We start from the raw sequence: 24,121 nt of genomic DNA on the forward strand, positions 1-24,121 counted from the left end.
TTTTAAATGTGTTGAATAAGACTCAAATCCCATAGTGAATAAACAGATAAACAACAAGGACCTACGGTACAACACAGGGAACTATATTTAATATCTTAACCTATAATGTAAAAGAATCTGAAAAAAAAATATATATATATATAATATATCTGAGCCACTTTGCTGTACACCTGAAATTAACACAACACTGTAAATTAACTGTACTTCAATTTCTTTAAATGGTCAAGACAGTAAAAAAAAAAAATACATGAACAAGCTCTTCTTTGGCAATCAAAAATTTTACATTGTCTCCTTTTCTCCTTATACTTGTATTTCCATTCCACTTCCCCATTAAAAATCTAACCTGAGGGAATTCCCTAGTGGTGCAGTGGTTAGGACTCTGCACGCTTACTGCCAAGGGCCCAGGTTCAATCCCAGGTGGAGGATACAAAGGCCTCAGCCATGGCAATAACCATGGGGTTAGAGATGGAGAGATAAATATGAAACCATGAAGGAGAGAGAATTGACTGGATTTGATGATGGATTTTTCATAAGGGGGTGTCAGGGAGGGAGCAAGTTATCCTAGATTCCCAGATCTCTGTCTTAGGTAGTAAGGTAGGTAATCAGGCAGTATGGGAAGGAAGCAAGTCTGAAAGGTTTTAGGCAAGTTACCTGACCTCTCTGAGCCTCAATTTCCCCATACGTAAAAAAGAGAATAATAATATCCATCTCTCAGGGTTGCCGTGACAAATAAGCTGAGAAATTTTCAGACACAGAATATATGTTCAATAAACACTTTGGGGCAATATCAATAGTGGTGCTTTCTCACGTGCCAAACACTTAATCCTCAGAACAACCCTATGAGGGAAGCCCTATTATTTTCCCCATTTTATCACCATGGGAACTGAAGCACAGGGAAGTGAAGAAACTTGACCAAAGTCGCCCAGTTGGTAAGTGGCAGAGTGGACTTTGCTAGCCACTGCATTATACCATATTCTTCCTGGGATCTATAACTGGACTTAAGAAGAGAGAGAATGGTAGGAGAGATAGACAACAAACCTGCTGCATAATTTATTCCAACAGCAGTTTTTATTCGGAAGTGTGCCTCCAAACTTGGTGGCAGTCTGGGGACAGGTGGTCCCTGGCTTGCTTGTTGACTCTCTTTCCCAGACCAGGGCATAAGGGCCCTTGGAGTTAAGGCACAGGGTCAAGTTCTCAAGGATCAACATCCCTGAGAGCCTCCGTGGTCCAAGGACTGGGGCTGGTACAAAAAAAAAAAAACCAGATTCCAATCCAGGCTGTTTCATGGTCCGAGGGTCTGGGCCCTGGGCACCAAGGCTGCAGCTTCTTCTTCTGCAGAGGCTGGTGTCACCCACAGGCCAGCTGTGGCCAGGTCCTGGTAGGCGTGAGATTGGGGGCAAGAGGCTGGCAGAGGTTAGTTTTCCGGTGCCAGGTCCAGTTTATCTTCCTGAGAAGCAGAAGCTGAGCTGGAAGCGTCTTCCCCACCATTGAGGGACTTCTGCTGGTCACTGCTGCTGGGTGAGGGGGTCTTGTTGTCGCGGGATCCCCAGCGAGTCAGGCGCTTTAAGGAGGAGTCGCGGCGGGCAAGTAGAGGGGCCTGAAAGCCTGTGAAGGAGCTGCTGGTGGTGGGACGTTTGTCTGGCAAAGAAAAGGCAGGTATGAGGAAGCAGCAAGGTGCGCGCAAAGCAGAGAAGTTGAGGGGCTTCACTTCAGCCCTCACGGGAGAGAGCCCTGCTGGCTCTGCAGATGTGGGGGTCTCCCCTCCTCCCTCCCTTGTCCCTCTCCATTCCATGGAAAGCTCCAGGGTCTAACCCTTCTCACCTCCAGGTTTAATTGGATGCATGAGCCGGTTCATCTGGACATTCCAGTGTTTCACATTGGTACTAGCCTGGCGCAACTTCTGCTGAGCAGCCTGTGGGGACAGGACCAGTGGAGAGTGGTCAGAGCCACCATCCAAGACAGCAAGTCTCAACCTTTTCAGGTTCACAGGCTCCTTAGGATCCAAAAAAGGCTATTGATCATCTTCCCAGAAAAACTCATGTATGTTCATAAAGAGCTATGTGTATGAACAAAGTTGGCATCCAATTTCAGGGGACTCAAAGACCTTCAAATAGTCAAAAATAATCATAAGTATAGTTTCCACTTATCAAGCAGCTGAAATGTACTAATATCTTACTTAACTTCCAGAGAAGAAGCTAAAAAACAAATTCAAAAGAGATTAAGTGACTTGCCCAGGGACAAACATGGAGCTCTGAACCACTGTGTCACACCACCTGTCCAGGACCTGATGCAGAAACCTCTGCTCCAGTGTTTAGCCATTAGCAGCGGCTGTGGGGTGGGGAATCATAGAGGAATTTTCTCTTTTTATGATACTTATTTCTGTGTTTGAATTTTTTTACAATGACCATGTATGCCAAAAAAGCAAAATAAAATAATGAATACTAATAAAACATCAAAAATTTGTCCTTTTAAAAAAATCTTCTATGGAGATTTGGGCTCCAAAGAGTGGAACCAAAGTGCAGGGTGGGAAAAGTAGGGGCTGGAAGAGTAGGAGGAAAAAATTTTTCCCAGATGAGTAACAATGATAAAAAGAGCAGTTAATGTTTCTTTAATGCTTACTGAATATTAAGTATCACGTGCTATCTTGTTTAACCTTTATAGCAATGCAATTACCAGTCCCTTTTCCCAGATGAGGGACCTGGAGCTCAGAGAGGTTAGGCCATTTGTCAGAGGCCACACAGTCAGGCGATGGTACAGCCTGAGGGACAGAGCACCAGGGAAGGTTCCAGAGCCTGTGCCATGGCTCACCCTGCCGCCTGCAATCTGTTCCATCCCAGGCCTCACCTCCACATCCTCGTCGGCCCTCTGCCGGTTCTGCCGCACCTCTTCCAGCTGCTGCTGGGCCTGCTGCAGGGAGCGGCTCTGCAGGGCCATCTCCTGCTGCAGCTCCTGCTTCTCCTGATGCGCCCGCTCGATGTAGCGCTCCTGTTCCTCCTTCAGCTCCAACAGCTGCTTCAGCTTCTCCTCCTCCTCCTCTAGCAGTCTGCGGGGTGTCCACTGTGTCACCTCCGAGGCCAAGGCACCTCACAGGTGCTTGACAGGTGGGAGGGTGGGGGCATCAGGGAGGGGAAGCAGAAGGGGCCGCCTGGTCCTACCTGGTCTGGGCGAGGCGCACGGCTTCCTCGTCCTGCCGAGCTTTCACCTCCAGCTGCAGGGCCTCCTGGAGCCTCTCCTGCATCTCCTCCAGCTCCTTGATGCGCTGCCGTTGCCGGGCAGCCTCCTCCTTCTTCAGCTCCATCTCAGCCTGCATGGAGGCCCGGGCCTGCATGGGGGACAGGGAGCCAGGTCAGCGGGGGCCCGGCGGAGGAAGGCTGCCGGTATGCTGCCCTTTCCCCAGGGCTTTGTGAGGCCAGCCCAGCTAGTTATCTCTGGATGAGGGTCTGGGGAGTTCCTTCATGTCAGGTTTTCCTGATCTGATCCCCTTCTGAAAACCTGACTAGGTCAGATAAGGATCAGTGAACCACATGGGGGAAAGGGGCTCAAGTCATCCCCTTTTTAGCACCAGCCTTAATAGTTATTATTATACATTGTAATATAATGTTTTATAATTATAATTAGGCTAGTGCTAGCAAGGGAATGACTATAATTATAATTGTTAGAGCAATTATAACTCGAAAGTATTTCCTTAGTTGATCCTCCTTTCCACACCTCTATAAACCAAGTTCTATTGGCATCAACATGTCACAGGTAACTGAGGCGCAGAAAAGCCAAGTAACTTACCTGAGATCACAGGGTTCCTAAGAGGCAGAGCTGGTATGGAACCCACAGTGTCTCGACTCCAGATCTAGATCTCTTAAATCTAATTGCCTCTACACCTCTAGTCCGTCTGCAGGTTCATCCTGTCTTCCTCCCATCCTACCTTCTCCAGACTGGCCTCATTATAAATTCAGATCAAGTCAGGTCCCACATAGTCCAGCCTCGGTCCAAATTCATCCCCAGACACAAGGTCTTTAGCAGCTCCTCTGTCAAGGTCCCGCCCCCCAGCCAGTCAAGGTCTCCCAGCCTGGCTTCACTTTACACCTATAACTCTACTCCATCCTTCCCAATTCGAAGGCTCGGGCCCCGCCCCACACCGTCTCTCCTCTCAAGCCACCTTCTGCCTGGTCCCTTACCCCATAGGCCCTGTCTCCATCCCATACCTGTCTCTGTTCCCCGCCAAAATCCCTCAAGACAAGCCCCACCTCCACGCTCATTCCTCAGTGCGTGGCTCCGCCCCCAGCCCGGCCCCCAGCGATCAGCACCTGGCGGGGCCCTCACCCCTCGGCCCACATCCTCCGCCCGGGTGCAGCCACACCTGCTCCGCCTCGCGCAGCTGGACCTCGAGCGCCTGCTGGAGCTCCCGGTGCTGGCTGCGGCGCCGCTCCTCCTCCTCCTGCATCAGGCGCTCCGCCTGCCGCTGCGCCTCCTGCAGCAGCTCCAGCTCCTGAAGCTTCCTCTCCTTCTCCTCCTGCAGCTGCTGCAGCCGCAGCATCTCCTCCTCCTTGGCAGCCCGGCGCCTCTCTCGCTGCTCCCGCTGCTCGCGCCGCTTCTGCTTCAGGTCCTTGTGCAGCGACGTCTTCCCCTCGGCCTGCAGCCGGATCGCCGTCTGGATGGCTGCGGAGGGAGCGGGAGGGGCTAGCCGGGGACAGGGGGGGCCTCCAGGGGGCCCACCGCCAGAAAGGAAGGGGCCCTTGGAGTGGCTCCTATCCAGCCTCCGGCCTCCTGCTGGGCAAAGGGCTCTCACTCCCTTTTCACCGATAAGGCGACTGGGGCCCAGCCGGGTCCAGGCCACCCCGCGAGCACTCACCAGCTGTCCACTCCTGGCGCTGGCGCGTGTCGGAGGCGCTCATCTCATAGGTGCGGGAGGCAGTCTTCACACAGAACATGCAGCGCTTCCCCTCTCGGTCGGGCAGCACCTGGGAGAAGGCCCAGACAGGCTGGCTTCACTGGGGTCAAGGGCCACACCCGCCCCAGGGGGGCTCCAGCTCCAGCCCCTACCCCTTTGGCTGACCATCATCTCCTCCTGGCACCCCTTCCACCCACTCTGCCAGGAGCCTGCGTGGCCTGGTTTGGAGGTTAGTGTCCCCACAACTCTTATAGCCTTTGCTCTTTGAAGATGGGACAGCTCTCCTATTACTATCTCTCTGTGGGGCCTACACACAGTGACCACTGAGTGTTTATCTAGATCAGGGCTCAACATCTCTCATGACAGGGTCCTCATTAATGAGACCATTCATTTCCACAGAAGCCCACCTGCTGAGAAAGTTCTCCATTCATTCATTCCACAGATATTCTGTAGTGTCTACAGGCTGCTCATTGCTCATATGGGATACTACTAAGATGTGCCTAACAGACCAAATCCCTGCCTTGCCTAAGCTTACATTCTAGTGGAAAATAATAGCTACCCACTGAGCTTCATGTGTTCTAGAGTCTGTACCAGGCATAGATTATTAGCTCCATCTTACACAGAAAGAAACTGAGGCTCTAAGAGGTCCAGGAACCTGCCTGATTCACACTGCATGTTAATGGTGGAGGTGGATTTCTGCCTAGATCTGTGCTCTTTGCACAATGATAGCTGTTTCCTTACATGACAAAGATGGACACAGCCTAGAATGGCTATAATAATGTTTTTCATGTAAAAAAAACTAGTGCTAGTGAGAAATTGGAGCTTTCATTTACTACTGGTGAGAATGTAAGATGGTGCAGCCACCATGGAAAAGAGTTTGGCTGCTCCTCAAAAATTAAACATAGAATTACTGTGTGATTCAGCAATTCTACTCCTAGGTATGTGCCTTGAGAAAAGAAAATATATATCCACCCAGAAACTTGTACATGGATATTCATAACAGCATTATGCATAATAGCAAAATGATGGAAACCACCCAATATCCACCAATGAATGAATAGATAAACAAAATATGGTCCATCCATGCAGTGAAATATTATTCAGCCATTAAAAGGAATGAAGTCCTGATTCATGCCAAAACATGCTTGAAAATGTTATACTAAGTGAAAGAAGCCAGGTACAAAAGGACAAATGGTGTATGATTCCACTTAAATGAGGCTCCTAGAATAGGCAAATTCCTAGAGATGGAAAGCAGAATAGAGGTTACCAGGGACTGGAGGGAGGGGAGAATGAGTTATTGTTTAATGGATACAGAGCTGCTATTGAGGATGATAAAAATAAAAAGCTTTGGAAATAGATAATTGGGATGGTTACATGTGAATGCACTTAATACTACTGAATTGTAACACTTAAAATGGTTAAAATAGCAAATTTCATGTTATATATATATTTTACTATAGTTTTTAAAATTGTTGCTTTAAGCCTCTAAAATAATGGACAGAGTCAAAGGAGGAAAAGGGATAGGAAAGGAGAAAGAATAGGGAAATATAGAGTGGCCAAAGTGAAAGCGTTAGTCACTCTGCCATGTCTGCCTCTTTGCAACCCATGGACTGTCGCCAACAGGGTCTTCTGTCCATGGGATTCTCTGGGAAAGAATATTGGAGTGGGTTGCCATTTCCTTCTCCAGGGGATCTTCCCAACCAGGGATCAAACTTGGGTCTCCTGCATTGCAGGCAGCTTCTTTACCATCTGAGCCACCAGGGAAGTCCTTATCTGGTCTGTTGCCAAAGGGAATGGAATTTGGGTGAAGGAAAAAGACCTTTAAAGAGAACTTTTAGAAAATTTTGCTGGATAGAGTGAGTCATAAGTTATCGCCTCTGAAATCTTTAGCAAAGTCCACATCATTCACCAATGACTTTAGTATTGGATTTGATTTGCAGTTTTGTTTTTTAAAAAAAGTGCTGACATAAGCAATCTAAAACAACAACAACAAATGAACAGACATAATGAAACCTAAACAGAGTTACAGTTTCAGAGAAAAAAAAACAGATTTGTTTGCCAGAGGGTAAGGGGTGTAGAAAGAGGGAAGAAAAAATTGAGGGAGATTAAGTGGTGTAAACTTCCAGTTGCAAAATGTGAGTCATGGGTATAAAATGAATAGTGTGGGGAATATAGTCAACAATTATGATTACATAGTTATCTTTGTATGGTGACCTACCACAAGTAGAACTATCATGGACATCAGTTTGAAATACACAGAAATATTGAATCATTATGCTGTGTAACAGGAATTAACATAGTGTTGCAGGTCAATTATACTTCAAAAACAAACAAAAATATCCATATAAGGAGAGATCAGATTTGTGGTTACCGAGAGGTGGGAAGGGGAGTTGTTGAGGGGATAGGGGAAGAGGAATTAGATGAAGGCAGTCAAAAGGTACAAACTTCCAGATATAAAATAAGAAAGTTTACTAGGGATGTAACATGCAACATGAAAAATATAATTAACACTGCATAGATTATATTAAAATATGAAGCTTCCCTGGTGGCTCAATGGTAAAGAATCTGCCTGCTAATGCAGGAGACTCAGGTTCTGTCCCTGGGTTGGGAAGATCCCCTGGAGAAGGAAGTGGCAACCCACTCCAGTATTCTTGCCTGGGAAATCCCATGGACAGAGGAGCGTGGTGGGCTACAGTCCGTGGGGCCACAAAAGAGTCAGACGAAACTTAGCAACTGCATGTATGCTAAGTCGCTTCAGTCCTGTCCCACTCTGTGCGACGCTATGGACTGTAGCCTGCCAGTCTCTTCTGTCCATGGGGATTCTCAAGGCAAGAATACTGGAGTGGGTTGCCATGCCCTCCTCCAGAGGATCTTCCCAACCCAGAGATTGAACCTGCATCTCCCGTGGCTCCTGCATTGGGGGGTGAATTCTTAATGGATAAGTCACCAGGGAAGCTTAAACAACAATAAATGTTATATATAAAAGTTGTTGAGAGAGTAAATCCTAAGATTACTCATCACAGAAAAAAAATTTGTTTTCTATTTAATTTTGTACCTATATGAGGTGACAGATGTTCACTAAACTTATTGTGCTAATCAGTTTATGATATGTATAAGTCAAATCACTATGCTGTACACCTTAAATGTACACAGTGCTCTATGTCAATAATATCTCAATGAAACTGGAAGTAAAAAATATAGTGTGTTACTTTTCTAAAAGAAAAAAAAAGTGCTGACATGGCTGAGAATGGCCCTGAGGCATTCAGGTATACAGTTGACCCTTGAACAGCTCAGGGTTTAGGGGTACCAAACCTCTGCCGGGTCGAAAATCCACTTATAACTTTAAAGTCAGCCTGGTGGCTCAGACTGTAAAGAATCTGCCTGCAATGCAAGAGACCTGGGGTTGGGAAGATTCCCTGGAGAAGGGAATGGTTACCCACTCCAGTATTCTTGCCTGGAGAATTCCAGGGACAGAGGAGCCTGATGGGCTACAGTCCACAGGGTCTCAAAGAGTCAGACAGAACTGAGTGACTTTCACTTTCAGTATCCCAGTTATATCATTTGCAGATTCAACCAACTGTGGATGGTGCAGTACTGTATGTATTTATTGAAAAAAAAATCCACGTATAAGTAGACCCACCAAGTTCCAACCCATGTTGTTCAGGGGTTAGTTGTATTTGGGTTGCACTCACCTAAGCAGGAATCTTAGGTGGGGAAGTCACTGGGCTTCCCACCTTGCCCTCCTCCTGACCCCTTGCCCTCAGGCTACACCAGAGCCCTTCTGGGCCTTGCTCCAGTAGGCGTTCCACCCCTTCACCTGCCGCCCTCACCTCCACACAGCACTGCGCATCCAGCGGGATCATACCCCTCTTCTCCTTGCAGTCTTCACTCCCGAAATAGCAGAGGCAGCTGGGCTGCAGCTGGAACCAGCGTTCTGCCCAGTTCCTCCGCAGGTGCCCTCGCTTCCACAGGTAGCCCTGCCAGAGCCAGAGCGAAGTCAGATGCATCCTCGGCCCCGCCCCCACCCTCCTCGGAGTCCGCCCCTGGTCCCCAGCCAGGCCTGACCTGCTTCAGGACGTCTTGGATGAGCTCCTGGTAGACCTCGTGGATGGCCATGCTGAGCGTGTCCCGCCCCACGCCTCGCAGACAGCGGCCTGAGTTGAAGAGCTCCAGGAACTGCCAGACGCTGAGCCCCCCACTGCTCTGGGCTGCCTGGGCCTCCTGAGCCAGCAGCTCCTCCAGCTCCCCCAAGCCCACCTCCAAGCTCATGCTGCTGAGCACCTTCTTCAGTAGGTATTCCACCTGGAGGGAAGGAGGGAAGGCTTGGTGGCCGCAGTAGGTGGTGTTTCTGGTGTCGACACCAGGGGTCGCTACCATCAGGCTCCCAGAGCTAGGGCAGAAGTGACCATGGACAGGAGATGGCAGGTTGTGGGGGTGGATGCGTGTCAGAGGACTAAATGACTAAATGCAGGTGGACTCCTGAGTAGAGATTTGGGAGGGGATCCTGGGGCCCCAGCTTCAATTCAGATATCCCCTCCCCAAGCTCCAGTCCTTCCTGCCTTGAATTAAGGGCACTGTGAGGTGGGAGCTGAGGACTGGGGGCCAGGCAGAGACAGCGAGTCATAGAAAACGTCAGCGGGGGACAAGGGCCCTCTCGTTCAATCTCCTCACTCTGCAGATGACAAAACTGACGTTCAAGGGAGGGGGAAGTGACTTGTTTTGAATCGCACAGCAAGTTGGTAGCAGCCAGAGCTCAATTCAGATCAACACCCCATGAGTCTTTATTCCACGCCCCCAGCCCCAGCCCTGGGGATCCTTCCCTTGTCAGAGGGCAAGGGGATGGGTGGGAGCGAGCAGGGCAGGGACAGGAAACCTGTTGCAGAGGAACAGGAAGTGGTGGTTGGGGTACATCCTGCTGCAGTTTGTTCACACTGCGTGTTGATCACAAAAGTGAGCAGATTTCTGGCCTCAGAGAGGCCACCTCGCCTTGCTGGCAGGGGTCTGACAAAGGTACCCGGCCAGGTGTCTGTGTCTGTGAAGACAGACACATGTCCTTCTGCTGTCCCAGCAGCTTCTTGGAAAACTCTCTGCAGGACTTTCACTCTGGGGACTACTGGGTCTTGCTGGGAGTGGGGTGGGGGCACCCCCACTCTTCCCACAGACAGAAGTGAGGGCACGAACCTGAGTGCAGTTAGACAGGCCAAGACCTCTCGTAAATACAGCAGACCGCCTCCCCCACCATTGTGCCCTACTTGAAAGATCTAGATTCGCCCTGGGATCTTTACCACCACCAGAGGGCAGAAAGGGTCAGGAGAAGGCTGAGTGGACAGGGGAGTGGGGGAGTGGAGGGAGGAGGCAGGCTGGCTGCCGAAGGGGTCACCTGCCCTGGCTTCACCCATGAACTGAGAAGGTTGAAGCTGGGTTCTAGGCTGATGTTCCCAGGATGCCCTCTCTCTGGGGTCTGAGCTGAGTCCGTCCTGGCTCCCCCCTGTATTGTAGGAGACAGGAAGAGAAAATCTGGAACCAGGGCCAGACTTGGTCGCCCGCTTGGGAGTGACTGGAGAGATGTCCCTGGAAGGTCTCTATTCCCCTAAAATAGCACCCTTCTCAGTTTGCCACAGTGCCTGAAATCCTGCCATTTGCTTTTAAATGTTTTCGTTTCAAAACGCTCAGTAATGTATCAGGCATTCACACCTCTGTGTAAACAGTTTGCAGAATCATTTTCCTACTGTGAGAGTGAGCAGAGCCTTGAAGGAAGTATAGTTTTGAACCTCCTGGGAGAAGGCATCATTGCTCTGACATGGGCAGTTCTAAGTGTCTGGAGATGAGTGGGTGTGACAGGTAGCCAGTGGAAAGATAAAAAAGACAGAGGATGTGGGGAAGTCGAGAGACAATTTGGCCTCCTTCATGGTTTTGTTGAGGCCTGTCCCTAAGTGATAAAGTTCCTGGGGCTCACCTCATCAGGAACCATGATCAGAGGGTACTTGTCCTCAGACAGGAAGTTGAAGAGGCACCAGAGTCGGAAGGCATCCTGATTGGAGAGCATGCTGTTCCCGTTGCTATCCACCTGGTAGTTCTTCTTCGCCGTCAGGGTCCAGCACAGCTCGTCAAAGTGCTCCTTAACAAAAGCCCCCTCTTCCACCTGCCCCCAGGCCTGCAAGTCAGCTGCGAAGGCTGCCTTGGCCCAGCTCCACCACCCAACTAGGCTCCAGCTGGCTTCTCAGGGTCATCTGTTTCCCTGCTCCCCACCCTGCCACGCTGGGACTCTCACCTGAGTAATCCCTGAGCTGATGATCAGGGAGCTGTCTGGCCAACCAGCCTGACCCCCAAACCCCCAGCCCTGCCACATGCATCACTTCCCCACATCCACATCCACCCAAGTTCCCGATCCATAGAGGAGCTCAGTCCTTCAGGCCAGGGAGAAAGAAGGGGAAGCCCAGGAGGAAATGAACAGTCAAGAAGAACTTGAGAAGACAGTGACAGCTAGGAGGAGTGGAGGGGACAGACTTAGCGGAGAGCTGGAAAGCGCTTGTAAAATGACAGCTGAAAGCTAGGCAGGGAGGGGTGAAGATTGTGGGGAAGGTGGAGGCGAGGATAGCGAGGAGGGAGCTGGAGTGAGTTTTAAGGGGGGCAAAGAAGGGGCAAGTGACGGGGATGTGAAGGGTGGAGATGGGGCCATGGGTGGACAGAGGGGACAGAGATGGGGTTCATGGAGGGAGGAGTTGGGGTGGCAAGGAATTAGGGTGCTGGCCAGGGTGGGAAGTGGAGAGAGGTGAAAGGGGCCCTCACCTTGTCCAGGATGTACTTGTTGAGGTAGGGCATGTAACCCTGGCTGGACACGGGACCATCGTCATCGTCTCGGAAGTGCTCCTCCAGGGCCACGGGGTCATGAGGGATGTGCAAGACGGTGTACAGGTTGTGAGACAGCACCTGAGACAGAGCGGGGCTTGCCTTCCTGAGCCCGGGCTGAGCTGGGCCACAGGGCTGCTCCCCTTCCCCTGTCATCCTCACCCCCATCCGGCTAAGCCTTCTACATGCATTATTTAGCTCAATCATAACTAAAACTTCTCTCTCCCTCTCTCTCTCTTTATATATATATATACACACACACACATACGCATATATACACATATACACATACAATAAATAAAAAGTCCGTCTAGTCAAGGCTATGGTTTTTCCAGTGGTCACATATGGATGTGAGAGTTGGACTATAAAGAAAGCTGAGCACCGGAGAATTGATGCCTTTGACCTGCAGTGCTGGAGAAGGCTCTTGAGAGTCCCTTGGACTGCAAGGAGATCCAACTAGTCCATCCTAAAGGAAATCAGTCCTGAATATTCATTGGAAGGACTGATGCTGAAGCTGAAACTCCAATACTTTGGCCACCTGATGTGAAGAACTGACTAATTGGAAAAGACCCAGATGCTGGGAAAGATTGAAGGCGGGTGGAGAAGGGGACAACAGAGGATGAGATGGTTGGATGGCATCACTGACTCAATGGACATGAGTTTGAGTAAACTCCAGGAGTTGGTGATGGACAGGGAAGCCTGGTGTGCTGCAGTCCATGGGGTCGCAAAGAGTCAGACACATAAGTGACTGAACTGAACTGAACACTTACAATGGAATGTAATTCAGTCATGAAAAACTGAATGAAATCTTGCCATTTGCAACAACATGGATGGACCTTGAGGGCATTATGCCAAGTGAAATAATCTGACAGAGAAAGACAAATACAGTATGATCTCATTTATATGTGGAATTTTATAAAAAGGGAAAAGTAGGGATCCACAGATACAGAGACCAGATTGGTGGTTGCAAGAGGTTATCAGTGGTGAGTGAAATGGGTGAAGGTGCTCAAAAGGTACAAACTTCCAGTTTTTAAATACGTCATGGGAACATAATATATGACATGGTAACCATAATGAGTAATACCGTATGCCATCTGAAAGTAGCTAAGAGAGTAGGTCTTAAAAATTTTCATTGCAAGAAAAACAATTTTTTTAAACCATGCATGGCAATGAATGTTAACTAGGCTTCTCGTGATCATTTCACAATATATGCAAATAAAGAATCATTACACTGTACACCTGAAATTAAAATGTCAATTATACCTCAATAAAAACCAAAAAAGTAAAAACACATGCACTTGCTATGCAACAACAACTGTGCTCAGTACTTTGCATATATTTCCCTTAACGCCCAGAACAACTGTTAACATCCTCATTTGACAGATGAAAAAGACCCCTAGACTCTGAGATGTTAAGTAATTCACCCAAAGGCACAGAGCTGGCAGGGCTCGGATTCAAGCCCAGGTAGCCATGCTCTTTGGCACTCATTAGGCAGGCATGTCCTCTTTCTGCAGACGGGGACACAGAGGTTCAAGGGACTCAGTTACTTGCATAAGGACTCAGTGAACAGAAGCCTAAGATTCCAGTTCAGCTCAGCAGATCCCAAGGTTCAGGGGCAGAAACCTAACATCTACCGTCAGAGACTCGGGGTCAGGCTGAATTGTGCCTGGAGTCCAGTGAGCCTGCTCCAGGAAAGGCGTGTTCAGTTCCAGCAACTGCCCTTCTAAAGATGGAAGGGAGCTGGAGAGGGTGCCAAGAAGGGGCACAAGAAATGGTCCATGGGGTGTGGATGACAAGGCTAAAAGGGAAGACGACGGGGGAAACGGGTAGGTTGACAAACCCATCACATTAGCACAAAGAGGTTGAAGCTTGAACAAGGAGATCAGGAAAAAATAAAACTGTCTTGGTGTAATTCTGTGATAGCACTTATCACAGAAAGTGTGAATGAGGGAAAACTGTCACCTATTCTGTGCCAGCCACTGTATGAGGTGCTTTCTATACCCCAGGTCTAATCTCAGCGACCGTGATATCCAGACATTAGTGTCCCTGTCTTCCAGATGAAGATACTCAGGCTTGGAGAAGTTAAGAATAAGTGGCAGAGGGACTTCCCTGGGGGTCCAGTGGCTAAGTCTAAGCCTCCACAGTTCCGGCACAGGGGGCCTGGGTTCGATCCCTGGTCAGGGAACTAGATCCCATATGCCACAACTAAGATCCAAGATCTCCCCAACCCCATGCCGCAACTGGGACTTGGCATGGCCAAATAAACAAATATTTTAAAAAAGTAAGTGGCAGAGCTGAGGTTGGAAACAGGTGTTCCTGACTCTGAAGGCAGCTTCCCTATTAAAATATTGACCTCACCTTCATCCCCCAATTATATAGTAAACTCTGGAGACAACACCATGTCTTCGTCTGCACACCCAAGGTAGTCAATAAATGCTGTATTCAAGGGCTGCTTCACCACCAGCAGTTCAGCTTGGAGGCAGCTCCTCGGAGGCAGGAGCTGGCAACGCCTCCCAGCTGGTGTGCCTACTGTCTTGATTTCCTTATTCTCTTTTGTGAGAGGAGAGGGACAAGGGTTTGAGACTTCTCCCCAATATTTTCCTGAGCCTCAGGTTCAACTCAGCAAAGTGGGAAGTTGGGGGGCCCAGTGAGGGGGTCAGTATTTCTCTTTTCCCTCACTTTCCCCGTCTGGGCAGTTATCTGTGGCCCCCACCCCAACCCTCATTCCCATCATCGTCAAATTATCTCATGTGCCGTCTATAGTTTTGCTTTTCTCTTATTCTAAAGGACATCTGGAGTTTCTTCCTGATGAACTCCACCTTCTTTTCTTATTTTGGTAACATAGCCTTGATTTTCCTTTGAGAAATACCTCTCCTCCATTTTCAGTATCTGTAGTATTAGCCGTTTGCACCCCTACCCTATTTGGCTGCAGGGATGGGCACTTTTGAGTCACGGTGTTTGGTCTGAGAACACACATGACCAATTCTAGACCACTGAGAAGCAGTCCTGGGATTTTTGCTTCCTCTAGTGGAGAAGAGGTATATTCTTTCCATGGGTAAACCTGGAAAGAGTTAAGGTGCTGGAAGACAGATGCAGCTAACATCTTTGTCCACCCTGAATATTCATTGGGAGGACTGACGCTGAAGCTGAAGCTCCAAAACTTTGGACATCTGATACGTAGAACCGACTCATTGGAAAACACCCTGATGCTGATAAAGATTGAAGGCATGAAGAGAAGGGGGCAGCAGAGGATGAGGTGGTTGGATGGCATCACTGACTCAATGGACATGAGTTTGAGCAAACTCCAGGAGATGGTGAAGGACAGGTAAGCCTGGCGTGCTGCAGTCCATGGGGTCACTAAGAATTGGACACCACTGAGCAACTGGACGACAACAACAAGGACAGAGAATACTATCAAGTTATCAGGTCAAGGAATAAAGAGAGTCGTCATCTGAGGACCTAGATCCATCCAAGCCTGAAGCCAATACTATGCTTGGAGTTTCATTTATGTGAGCCAAGATATAACATCTCCCTTAAGCTATTTTGAGTTTGGTTTCTACCACCTGTAATCAGAGAAGACATGATTAACACATCTATGGTCATAGGATACTAATCCACACTCCAAGAGGTGCCACTGCTAAATGCTTGCTCTTAAAATCCAGAGTGACCAACACAAGAGAAATACCCACTTCTGAAGACACAGGTGTTATTCTAAGTTTCACACACTTCTACCTGCTGTCTCCTGGCCTCTTTTCAAATTAACCATGTCCTTATGTTTCTTCGAGTTTCCCAGAGCACCTCTTTGAGGAAGCTTCCTGCATAGCCCAGCCAAATGCTACACTCCAGTGAAGGGGGAACATGGAAGGCCAGGGACCTTCACTTTCTAGTTGTGAGGCCTTGAAGAAACTTCTTCACTCCCTAAGCCTCAGTTTCATTGTCAGTAAAATGGGATAATACCCACCACGCAGAGGACCCGTGAGGGCAAAGTAAGATGATATATAGAGAGAGTGCCAGAGCAAATATAAGTTCCCTCCTTGTTTAGTAAGTGTGATTTTTTTTTTAACCTAGCAAATTAACAAAGATGCAAAAGACTGATCCTATCAAGTATTGAGGAGATTGTGGAGAAATGGGGATTCAAATGCCTTACTGCCAAGGTGTGAATCGGTAGTCTTTCTAGAGTGCAAGACTCTATCAGATGTAAAATTGGGCATGACCCCAGCATTTTTAATCATCCAACCTACAGATGCTCAAGGGAACAGAGCTAACTGTACAAGAATGCCCACTGAAACGCTGTTTAGAATACAAGGCATTGGGAAATGCCTGGCAGTTCAGTGACTGGGGCTCTGAGCTTCCAGTGAGTGGGGCGCAGGTTTGATTCCTCATCAAAGAACTAAGATCTTACATGCCCTGGCACAATCTGCCACCCCCCCCCAAAAAAAAAGAGAATAGATAAAGCACTGGAGACAGCCTGAGTCTCCTTCAAGAGGGGACAGGTATACCACATCATGGACCTGTGTGTGGTTGAAAAATTTTACTTCTGCTACATGTGTGCTTTCGGGCAAGTGATTTTTAACTTCCCCAAGGTTTTAGTCTCCTCTTTGAGGAAAATAAGGGGGCCTGCTCCACGGGCTGTTTTAGAACAAAGCGTAGCACCTCGCACACAGTGCAATAAAAGGTATTGCTTAATAAAGGTTGTGAGCTATTTTTATTATTATGTTTGTGTGAACAGACATGGAAAGATATGTATACTATACTGGCAGGTGGAAAAAAGTATGCTCTAGAATGAAATATCTCTAAAATAATATGTGTGCAAATATTAGGTTGAACCATTTTAAACTGCTATTTGAGTAGGCCAAAACAATCAAATGTCAGCAATTTCATATGGTTCAATCTAATGTGTTTATTTGTACATAGAAAAAATCTAGAAGACTCAGCAACTGTTAACAACTATCACCCTACCACCCTCCCCAGGGAAGGGAGGGACTTTCACCTTCTTTAACACTATTTTTGTCTTTGAATTTTTTTTTAACAAGTAAAATATATTTTACTTTTATAACAAATTTCAACTTCTTTAAAAAGCATAATTTTCTGTGCCGGGAGCATATATTGTTTTTATGACAAAAAATTTAAACTCTAGTGATAGAAAACAAAGGGTGCCATTAACCACTGTTATTAATATACCCTGCTATTAAGTTGCTTTGTAATAATGTTCTTTTGCTGTTTCTTGTTTGTGTGAGCATTTCTGGCTGTTCTACATTCCTTGAGGGCAGCAAGGACTCTCATCTTAACCTTGACTCCAGAGCTCAGCAGCGTGTCCCCTACATGCTCAAGGTTTTTTATAAAACTCCCCTTAAGTCTAACGAAAGTGCTGCAGTGGTTTTCCAAGGTTCTCAGGGTGAAATCTTGGAGTCCTTCCAGAGATTTCACTCTATACCTTCTCTGACCTCATCCCTCTTGCTCCCTTCTGTCCAGCCACTCTGACCCCTTAGGCGTTCCCCAGACATGCCAGGCATGCCCTTGTGTCAGGGCCCTGGCACTTTCTATTCCTTCAGCCTGAAACATTCTTCGTCCCGGCCACCGCACGGCTCACACCCTCTCCAACTTCTCAGGGGGTGGGGGTGGGGGGCTTCTCTGACCACCTTATTTAAATCTGTAATCCCATCCCTCTACTCCCCACACTCCCTATCCTCACTTCTGCTTTATTTTTCCTCCATGTCATGTATCATGAGTTCTGACTTATTGTGTTTATTCATCTGCGTTCTCTGACTAGAATGGTCAACCCAAGGGTGCGGGTTTTTTTGTCTGTTTTATTTTATTCACTGCTGTACCGCTGGGTCTGGCAAAATGGATACTCAATAAATATCTATTGAATGAACTTACCTGCTTCAAGAGAAGAAATGGGAGAAACACAAAAGTCAGATGGATGTGGATTGAATCTCTCTACACTAACCTCGCTGGGCTTTACTTTTCACACCTCTAAAAATGGAGTTCAAGGAGACTTTGCAGACCTCCTCTCCCCGCCAGGACAGGAGCTGCCACCCAGCAGCACACAGCTGTCTGAACCGTTCCTCTCCTGGGTTCGCTGGCCCACGCTGTCCTCTAAGACCTCTGTCACTTGTACCTTATGCCAGTGGAATTTGAGGAGCCCCGGCAGAGGCTCTGACCCCTGTGAGCTATCAGGACAAAGAGGAATCGAAGGCTCCAGACACTGAGGGTTCAGGGCCTCTCCCTGGAGAAATCAGCTGACCTCAGATTGCCAGGCTTCCTGTGCCTGGGCGCGGAGGGGCGGGGAGGGGAGGGAAGGGGCTGGGGGCGGGCAGAGGGCGTGACCAGAGGAGGGTCCTGCAGGAAAGGAACCGGCGGCGGGAGCGTGCGCAGCAGTCACCTGCCGATTTCAATCACTCCTTAGCCCCGGAGGCGGGGACGCTCCTTATCCTGCTTTTACAGAGGAGGAAACCAATGCTCAGAGACCTGAAGTGTCTTCTTTAGAGTCCAAGTCTGACCCTAAAGCCCTACACTAGATCTTCAAGCTACGTGGGCTCAGATTAAGCATCAGAATCACCTGGGGAGCTGGTTGAAACTGAAATCTGCCAGGGCCCGCCCAGACCTACTGACTCAGAGTTTCCAGGGGTGGGGTCCAGGTGTCTGCAGTTTTCACAAGTTGGCATTCGGGCTTCCCCAGGGAGGGCTCTGTCTCCCCCACCCACCCAGGCAGCTCCTGACCTCTGGGTTGGCAGCCATTGACCTTTGAGAGGCATCATTTATTCACTGTTTCCTCTGTAGGCGTGTGGGGGAGTGGTTCTCCCCTGGGGGCATGTGGTGTGTGTTTGTGTGTGTGTGGGGGGTGGTTCTCCCCTGGGGGCGTGTGTGTGTGTTGTGTGCAGCTCAGTCATGTCTGACTCTTTGTGACCCCATGGACTGTAGCCCACCAGGCTTCTCTGTCTATAGGATTTTCCAGGCAAGAATACTAGAGTGGGTTGCCATTTCCTTCAATCCCAACTCAGGGATCGAACTTGCGTCTCTTGAGTCTCCTGCATTGGCAGGCGGGTTCTTTACCACTGGCGCTACTTGGAAAGTTCCCTAAAAACTCAAGTGCAGCGATACAGTGGGTGCCAGGCCCATGATCCTGTAGTTCTTAGACTTCAGGAGTAGATGAAGATACAGAGCATTTGGGCATCCTTGAAAGTACCAATCACTAACTGCAAAGAGAATGACTAATTTCTCTCTTTTACATGGCCTGTAGTCTTTAAATGTATCCAGGTGCTAAGTGATTCTTTTAAAATTTATAGATTCTTTTTAAGAGTCACTGAATATATTTTCCTCAACCAGTGGGTACTAAAGCAAAACTACTATCATGAGGGAGGAGCACCAGGAATTTTAAAAGGGGAGAATCTCTGGATTGGCTGGTTGCCTGTTGAGAGCAAGAAAGGGCTGGAGGAATTGGGTGTAGGCATCACAGGAAAGATGGAGGCTCAGAGAAGGAAGCAGAGAGGAGAGGCTGTGTCAGGATCAGTTTCACCTACTTGATAAACTTTGTTAAAATTTACTTTCCTAGGCTAGCTGGAGAGCTTGGTGATCCCCAGTTCAGCCCTTGGGCTTTATAGCTCAGAGCTGGGCAGTGACTTGCCAAAGGTCACCCTGCTGGGGAGCAATATAGGTATTGGCCTGTATGGCTCTGAGTCAAGGGCTCTGTATCACTGAATCATCCTTCCCTCCTTCACACTCTAGACTGAGAAGATGACAGCAGGCAGATGTCAGGGCAAAGCTGAGGACCTGTCATCAGATTCCTGAACTGGAGTTGTTATTAACTTCCCTTCACCTAGAGGAGGGCTTCCCTGGTGGGCTCAGCAGTAGAGAATCTTGCCTGCGATGCAGGAGACCTGGGTTTGATCCCTGGGTCAGGAAGGTCCCCTGGAGAAGGCAATGGCAACCCACCCCAGTAATATTGCCTGGAGAATCCCGTGGACAGAGGAGCCTGGCAGGCTGCAGTTCATAGGGTTGCACCGAGTTGGACACGTCTAAAGCAGCAGCAGCACCTAGGGGAAGCCTGTTGTCCCTCTCCAGAGGAGGCAGAGCCCGAAACTCAGAGGCTCTCGGTGGGCACGACTCCCTCCCTGGGTCCCAGGACTGCCCTGAGTGCCAACTAGAGGCTCAGGATTCTGGGACCCCAGAGAGTCAAGCAGGAAAGGCCCCAGTTCACCCTCCCTGCCTTGCCTCTGCTCCTGCTGGTCAAGGGGAAGTGGTAGGCCTCCTAGGATCCTCATCGACACACACTGCTCTAACCATACACCCAGTCTCAGGCCCCTCAGAGAAGACAATCCTGACTCCTTGGGGGTACTTCTCAGAGGATTTGCTGTTCTTCCTCCTCCTTCTGGCCCCCTCTGGGCTCTGCCTAGGATGGCCGGTGGCAGCCTTTCTGCCAACATGTTGGAGAGAAGTGGGTGACTGTCCCAGCTTGCTCTGGGCTGGTGCAGGTCCCCCGGCCTCTTCCCAAGAGAGGGCGCCAAGGCCAGGGACAGTTTTGGTGAGGACAGGCTGACCCCAAGGTCTTTTCCCTTCTCACCCAGTCTTTCCGGGGAGGGAGTGTGCCCTGCTGGTCTCTATCTCTCATCTGCTTCTTCCTCTGCCTTCTGACCACTTCTCTATTGCTCTTTTGCCTTTCCGGCATCCCCACCCCCAGCACTATCACTACTTCCTCCCATCCCAGGCTCTAGTATCACAGGCTGGTGGGAGAACTGCCTTCCTCATCTTTCTCTCCTATGACATGGGCCCTGCAGTTTCTGGTCCACCTGCCGCCGGGCCTGAGACTCCCCCTGCTACTCGAGTTCCCAGAATAGACACGTTTTCTGTTGATGGATTGAAATCTACCACTAATCCTGTATGACCGCAGAAGCTGCTGGCAGTGGGCTCATTGTGAGCTGTGATGTAGTACAAAGACAGTGGATGGATGCTTCGATTATGCATCCTCCCCTTGCAATCTCCCTTGTAAATACTCAACGGGTGCGGGTTGGGGAACAGGCATCTGCCCAGTTAGAGGCCAAGACAGAAGCTCCAACTAAGAGGCTTACTGCCTGGTGGGCTCAGGAAATCTAAATGCAGTACCTTCCATTTATGAGGGAAATAGAGAGCCTGGAGGTGTCACAGGGGCCACAGCTAATGGAGTGGTGGAAAACAGAGACAACGAACTATGGAGGTTGGGATTGTTCCTGGAAGATATTAAAGGGGCGACATGGGAAGTGGATATAGGACATGGAGTTTCTGCAAGGATGGGTTTTGGATGACCTGCTTTTCCTCTGTCTGCCCTGCAGAGCTCACTAGACTACATAAGAATAAGAGGATTTAAGTAGAATGTGAGGAAGAACCTGCCTCTTGGGAGATTCTCTCAGATGATCAAAGGTGGTCATGGACTCTCCTTCCTGGGAGAGCCAAGAATCATTTACTAGATGCTCACAAGTCTGGCTAAGGGGTCGATTATGGGATAGGACCAGGTTGGGATATCCAAGTTCATCATGTCCAAGTTCAGCAAAGTAGAGGGAGGGGAAACAATGCCTATCCTGTCCCATTTGTCTCTCGGGTTTCCAGGCACCTGCTCAGTCATTTAGAATGGAGGTTTCCTTCAGACTATACTCCTCCTTTGTGGGGGGAGGGGAGGGCGACAGGAGAGAGACAGGAGTCTGTGGCCTAGCCTCATGCCAGGCGCATACCTGGTGCTCAATGTTTGTACAGTGAATGAATGAACCCCGAAGGCAGATCCCAGGGGGCTGAGGCCTCCCTCATCCTGTCCCCCTGTGCCCCCGGCTCCAGTGACCTAGGGCCTTGCTTCTTGCCCGTTAGTGAGCGTGAAGGCAGCACTAATCCAGGAGTGCAGGACAGAAACTTTTTGGTCTCCCAGGAATTATCTAGGACCAAGCAATGAACTTCAGGGCCATCACTGATGGGGCTCTTCCTGGACTCAGATTCTACCCCTTCCCTGCTAGAGGTCTCAAGGCCTAAGGTAAGTTTCCCAACCTAGTGGGCGTGAGGGGGTTTGTGAACAGCAGTATGATGGGGTCTTCAGTCCTTGCCCCTTCCCAGTTCTGTCCCACCTAGGCGGCAGGGTGCAGAGTACATGCTCTCCTGCCAAGGATGACTGAGCCTTGGGGCCGCGAGAGGCTCTTGAACCCTCTCTCTCAGCTCCGGGAGGAAGTGACTGACAAGTACTAGCTAACTGTCTCTCTTCAAAGCCAGGAGGAAGCACCAGGAAGGAGTAAGGTGCATGCCCAAGCTTGACTCTGGGGAGACGTGTGCTCATCACATGGAATCTGGGATGTAGCTTGGCTCATGGCCCTCAGAAACCTCAGAACCCAATGATGCCGCCTCTGCTCTCCTGAGAGTTTGGGTCTGGGCCCTGCACACACCTCACTGGGGCCTCTGGATGGTGGGCAGCAGCATCCACCAGGCCATGTCACCCCAGTTACCCAGCACCGGCCCCTCACCCTCCCGGGGCCCCTGGCTAGCTGGGGTGCCCCTGGAGGAGCCCAGGGTTCACGCCTAGCTCCCAGGAAGCAGGGGCTGCTGAGGCGCATCTGCCGGCCTCCCCTGTGCCCCGGGTGCCCCTCACCTTGAGCTGGGACTTGGAGACCTTGCCGCTCTTCTCCACGTCCAGTGCGGTGAACGCGTACCAGATGGACTTAAGCAGCTCCTTGCGCAGGGCCATGGCTGAGGCGCCCGCCCGGCCCAGGGGCGGCTCTGACACCAAGATCCGGTTTCAGGAAATGCAAACGGCAGCAGAGACCGCAGCAGGGCTGCGGCGCGGACCAAGAGCTCCACCTGCCTGCTCTCGCGGGCTCCCGCGCTGGCAGGACCCAGCCTGTTGCTCAGTGGCCCCACTCCCTGTTTGGGACTGGGGACCAAGCCCTGGGGAGCTATGGCCCCAGCTCTGTTCAACCTGGTTCCCTGGGCGTGAGGCCCTTTGGGAGCCTCCTGGGCCCCCAGAGGCAGCTTGCTGAAGGAATAGTGAGCCCGTCCTGACTTTGGAGTCAGACAGCAAGGGGCAGGTCCTGTACCAATCCCACACTTACCAGGTGGTGTACCAATCCCACACTTACCAGGTGGGAGGCTTTGGATGAACAAGTAACCTCTTCAAGCAGCTTCTCATTGGTAAAGCAGGAGAAATGCTCACCTCATAGATTGTAAAGAGGTCTGAGGATGGGTGTAAAGCTGGGTTAGGCTCTGGGTAAAGCATTTAAGGCCATCTAACACTACTGTGGTGGCGGGGCCCCTCCCACCACCACCAATATGAACTTGGAGGAGGAACTGGGCCAGAGCACCTCTCTAGGTCCGGAGGACTTGGCACGTGATTGGCTGCTTCCTTATCCCCTGGCCTTGGCTCTAACAAGGCACCCAGAGGACTGCCCCCTCTGGGGCCCAGTGGCTCTGACCCAGAGACTCTGAAGCTCATGGGGTGAGCCCCGTGGTGGGGCCCAGCTTCCAGGGCGCTGGGAGCAGGAGGGTGGGGACCCAACACCCTCCACTCAGTGCTTCTGTTTCTTTAGACTCAGTACGTGTGAGGGCTGGCGCATACTCCTGCCACTAACAGTCGCCTTGGATATTGAAGGTAACTGAAGCACCCCTACTTAGGGGCATGCCCCAGCACCTGTCCTTCCAAGGAGCAAGTGCAAAAGAGAGTTTGCTAGGCATCCTAGAAGAGGATGCCTGTGTTGGGGGAGAGGGGGCACATCTGTGACAGTGGACAAGAGAGGAAAAGAGACACCTCCACCTACGATGTCTGCAATGCTCCCAAGCAGGAGGGGTCAAAGCCACGAGTTCTCCCCACCACCTCCCTTTCCTGCATTCCGCCCTTCCCGCCAGGGCTGGTCTGGTCCTACCACATACTTTTCAGGAGACTCCAACTGTGTCTTCGACTTCCACAGCATAGTCCCAGACACCTAGGTGGGTACCCCCAGAGCTGGGTATCGAAGCTGGCACTTCAGCACCAGGGCAGCAGAGCCATCAGAGATTCTGGTGCCTTGGCAAGGGGACCCCCAGTCCCTGGGGCTTTGCTCACTTGGAGCAGTGGACTGTGCTGTGTGTAGAGAAGCGGTTGGGTCTGGAGGGGCTGTGATGATGTATCACAAGGCAAGGTAGAAGAAAACAGAGTTCCTCCAGTCTAGTCATCTTGAGGCTTGAGATCCAACCAGAGCCTGGAAGCAGTGGTCACACTGGCCTTGTTTGGCTGCCCGGAGCCCATCTGCTCAGCTGCGGGCAGGAAGCCACCGGCAACTCCTTGGGGCTTCTCACACTGGGGCTTCCTTACCCAGGACTCCTGGCAGGGCAGGCCCTCCAGTCCGACACTAAGGCTGAGTGAGGTCTGTGCCTGGGATACAGGACCAAGAGCCTGATTTGACC

The 24,121-nt window shown here is 50.1% G+C and overlaps 1 protein-coding gene across 2 annotated transcripts; it reads right to left on the minus strand.

The window, feature by feature from the left end:
• Window positions 1-1,049: 1,049 nt before the first annotated feature.
• DEF6 (DEF6 guanine nucleotide exchange factor) lies at window positions 1,050-24,095 on the minus strand. Of its 2 annotated transcripts, XM_055571633.1 has the most exons (12): window positions 23,609-24,095; window positions 22,335-22,915; window positions 11,675-11,815; window positions 10,842-11,027; window positions 8,951-9,187; window positions 8,716-8,862; window positions 4,847-4,955; window positions 4,355-4,653; window positions 3,156-3,322; window positions 2,845-3,043; window positions 1,822-1,912; window positions 1,050-1,638 (listed from the first exon to the last, which is right to left on the minus strand). In XM_055571633.1, exons 2-12 carry the CDS (start codon window positions 22,428-22,430, stop codon window positions 1,415-1,417), a joined length of 1,896 nt encoding a protein of 631 aa, XP_055427608.1. In that variant the 5' UTR covers window positions 22,431-22,915; window positions 23,609-24,095; the 3' UTR covers window positions 1,050-1,414. The 2 variants fall into 2 exon arrangements, with proteins under 2 accessions (XP_055427608.1, XP_055427609.1); XM_055571634.1 differs by lacking the exons at window positions 22,335-22,915; window positions 23,609-24,095 and adding an exon at window positions 17,615-17,962.
• Between the last annotated feature and the right edge of the window lie 26 nt (window positions 24,096-24,121).

The sequence above is a fragment of the Bubalus kerabau genome, chromosome 3 (genome assembly GCF_029407905.1).
Source record: "Bubalus kerabau isolate K-KA32 ecotype Philippines breed swamp buffalo chromosome 3, PCC_UOA_SB_1v2, whole genome shotgun sequence".
NCBI classification, from domain to species: Eukaryota; Metazoa; Chordata; class Mammalia; order Artiodactyla; family Bovidae; genus Bubalus; species Bubalus kerabau.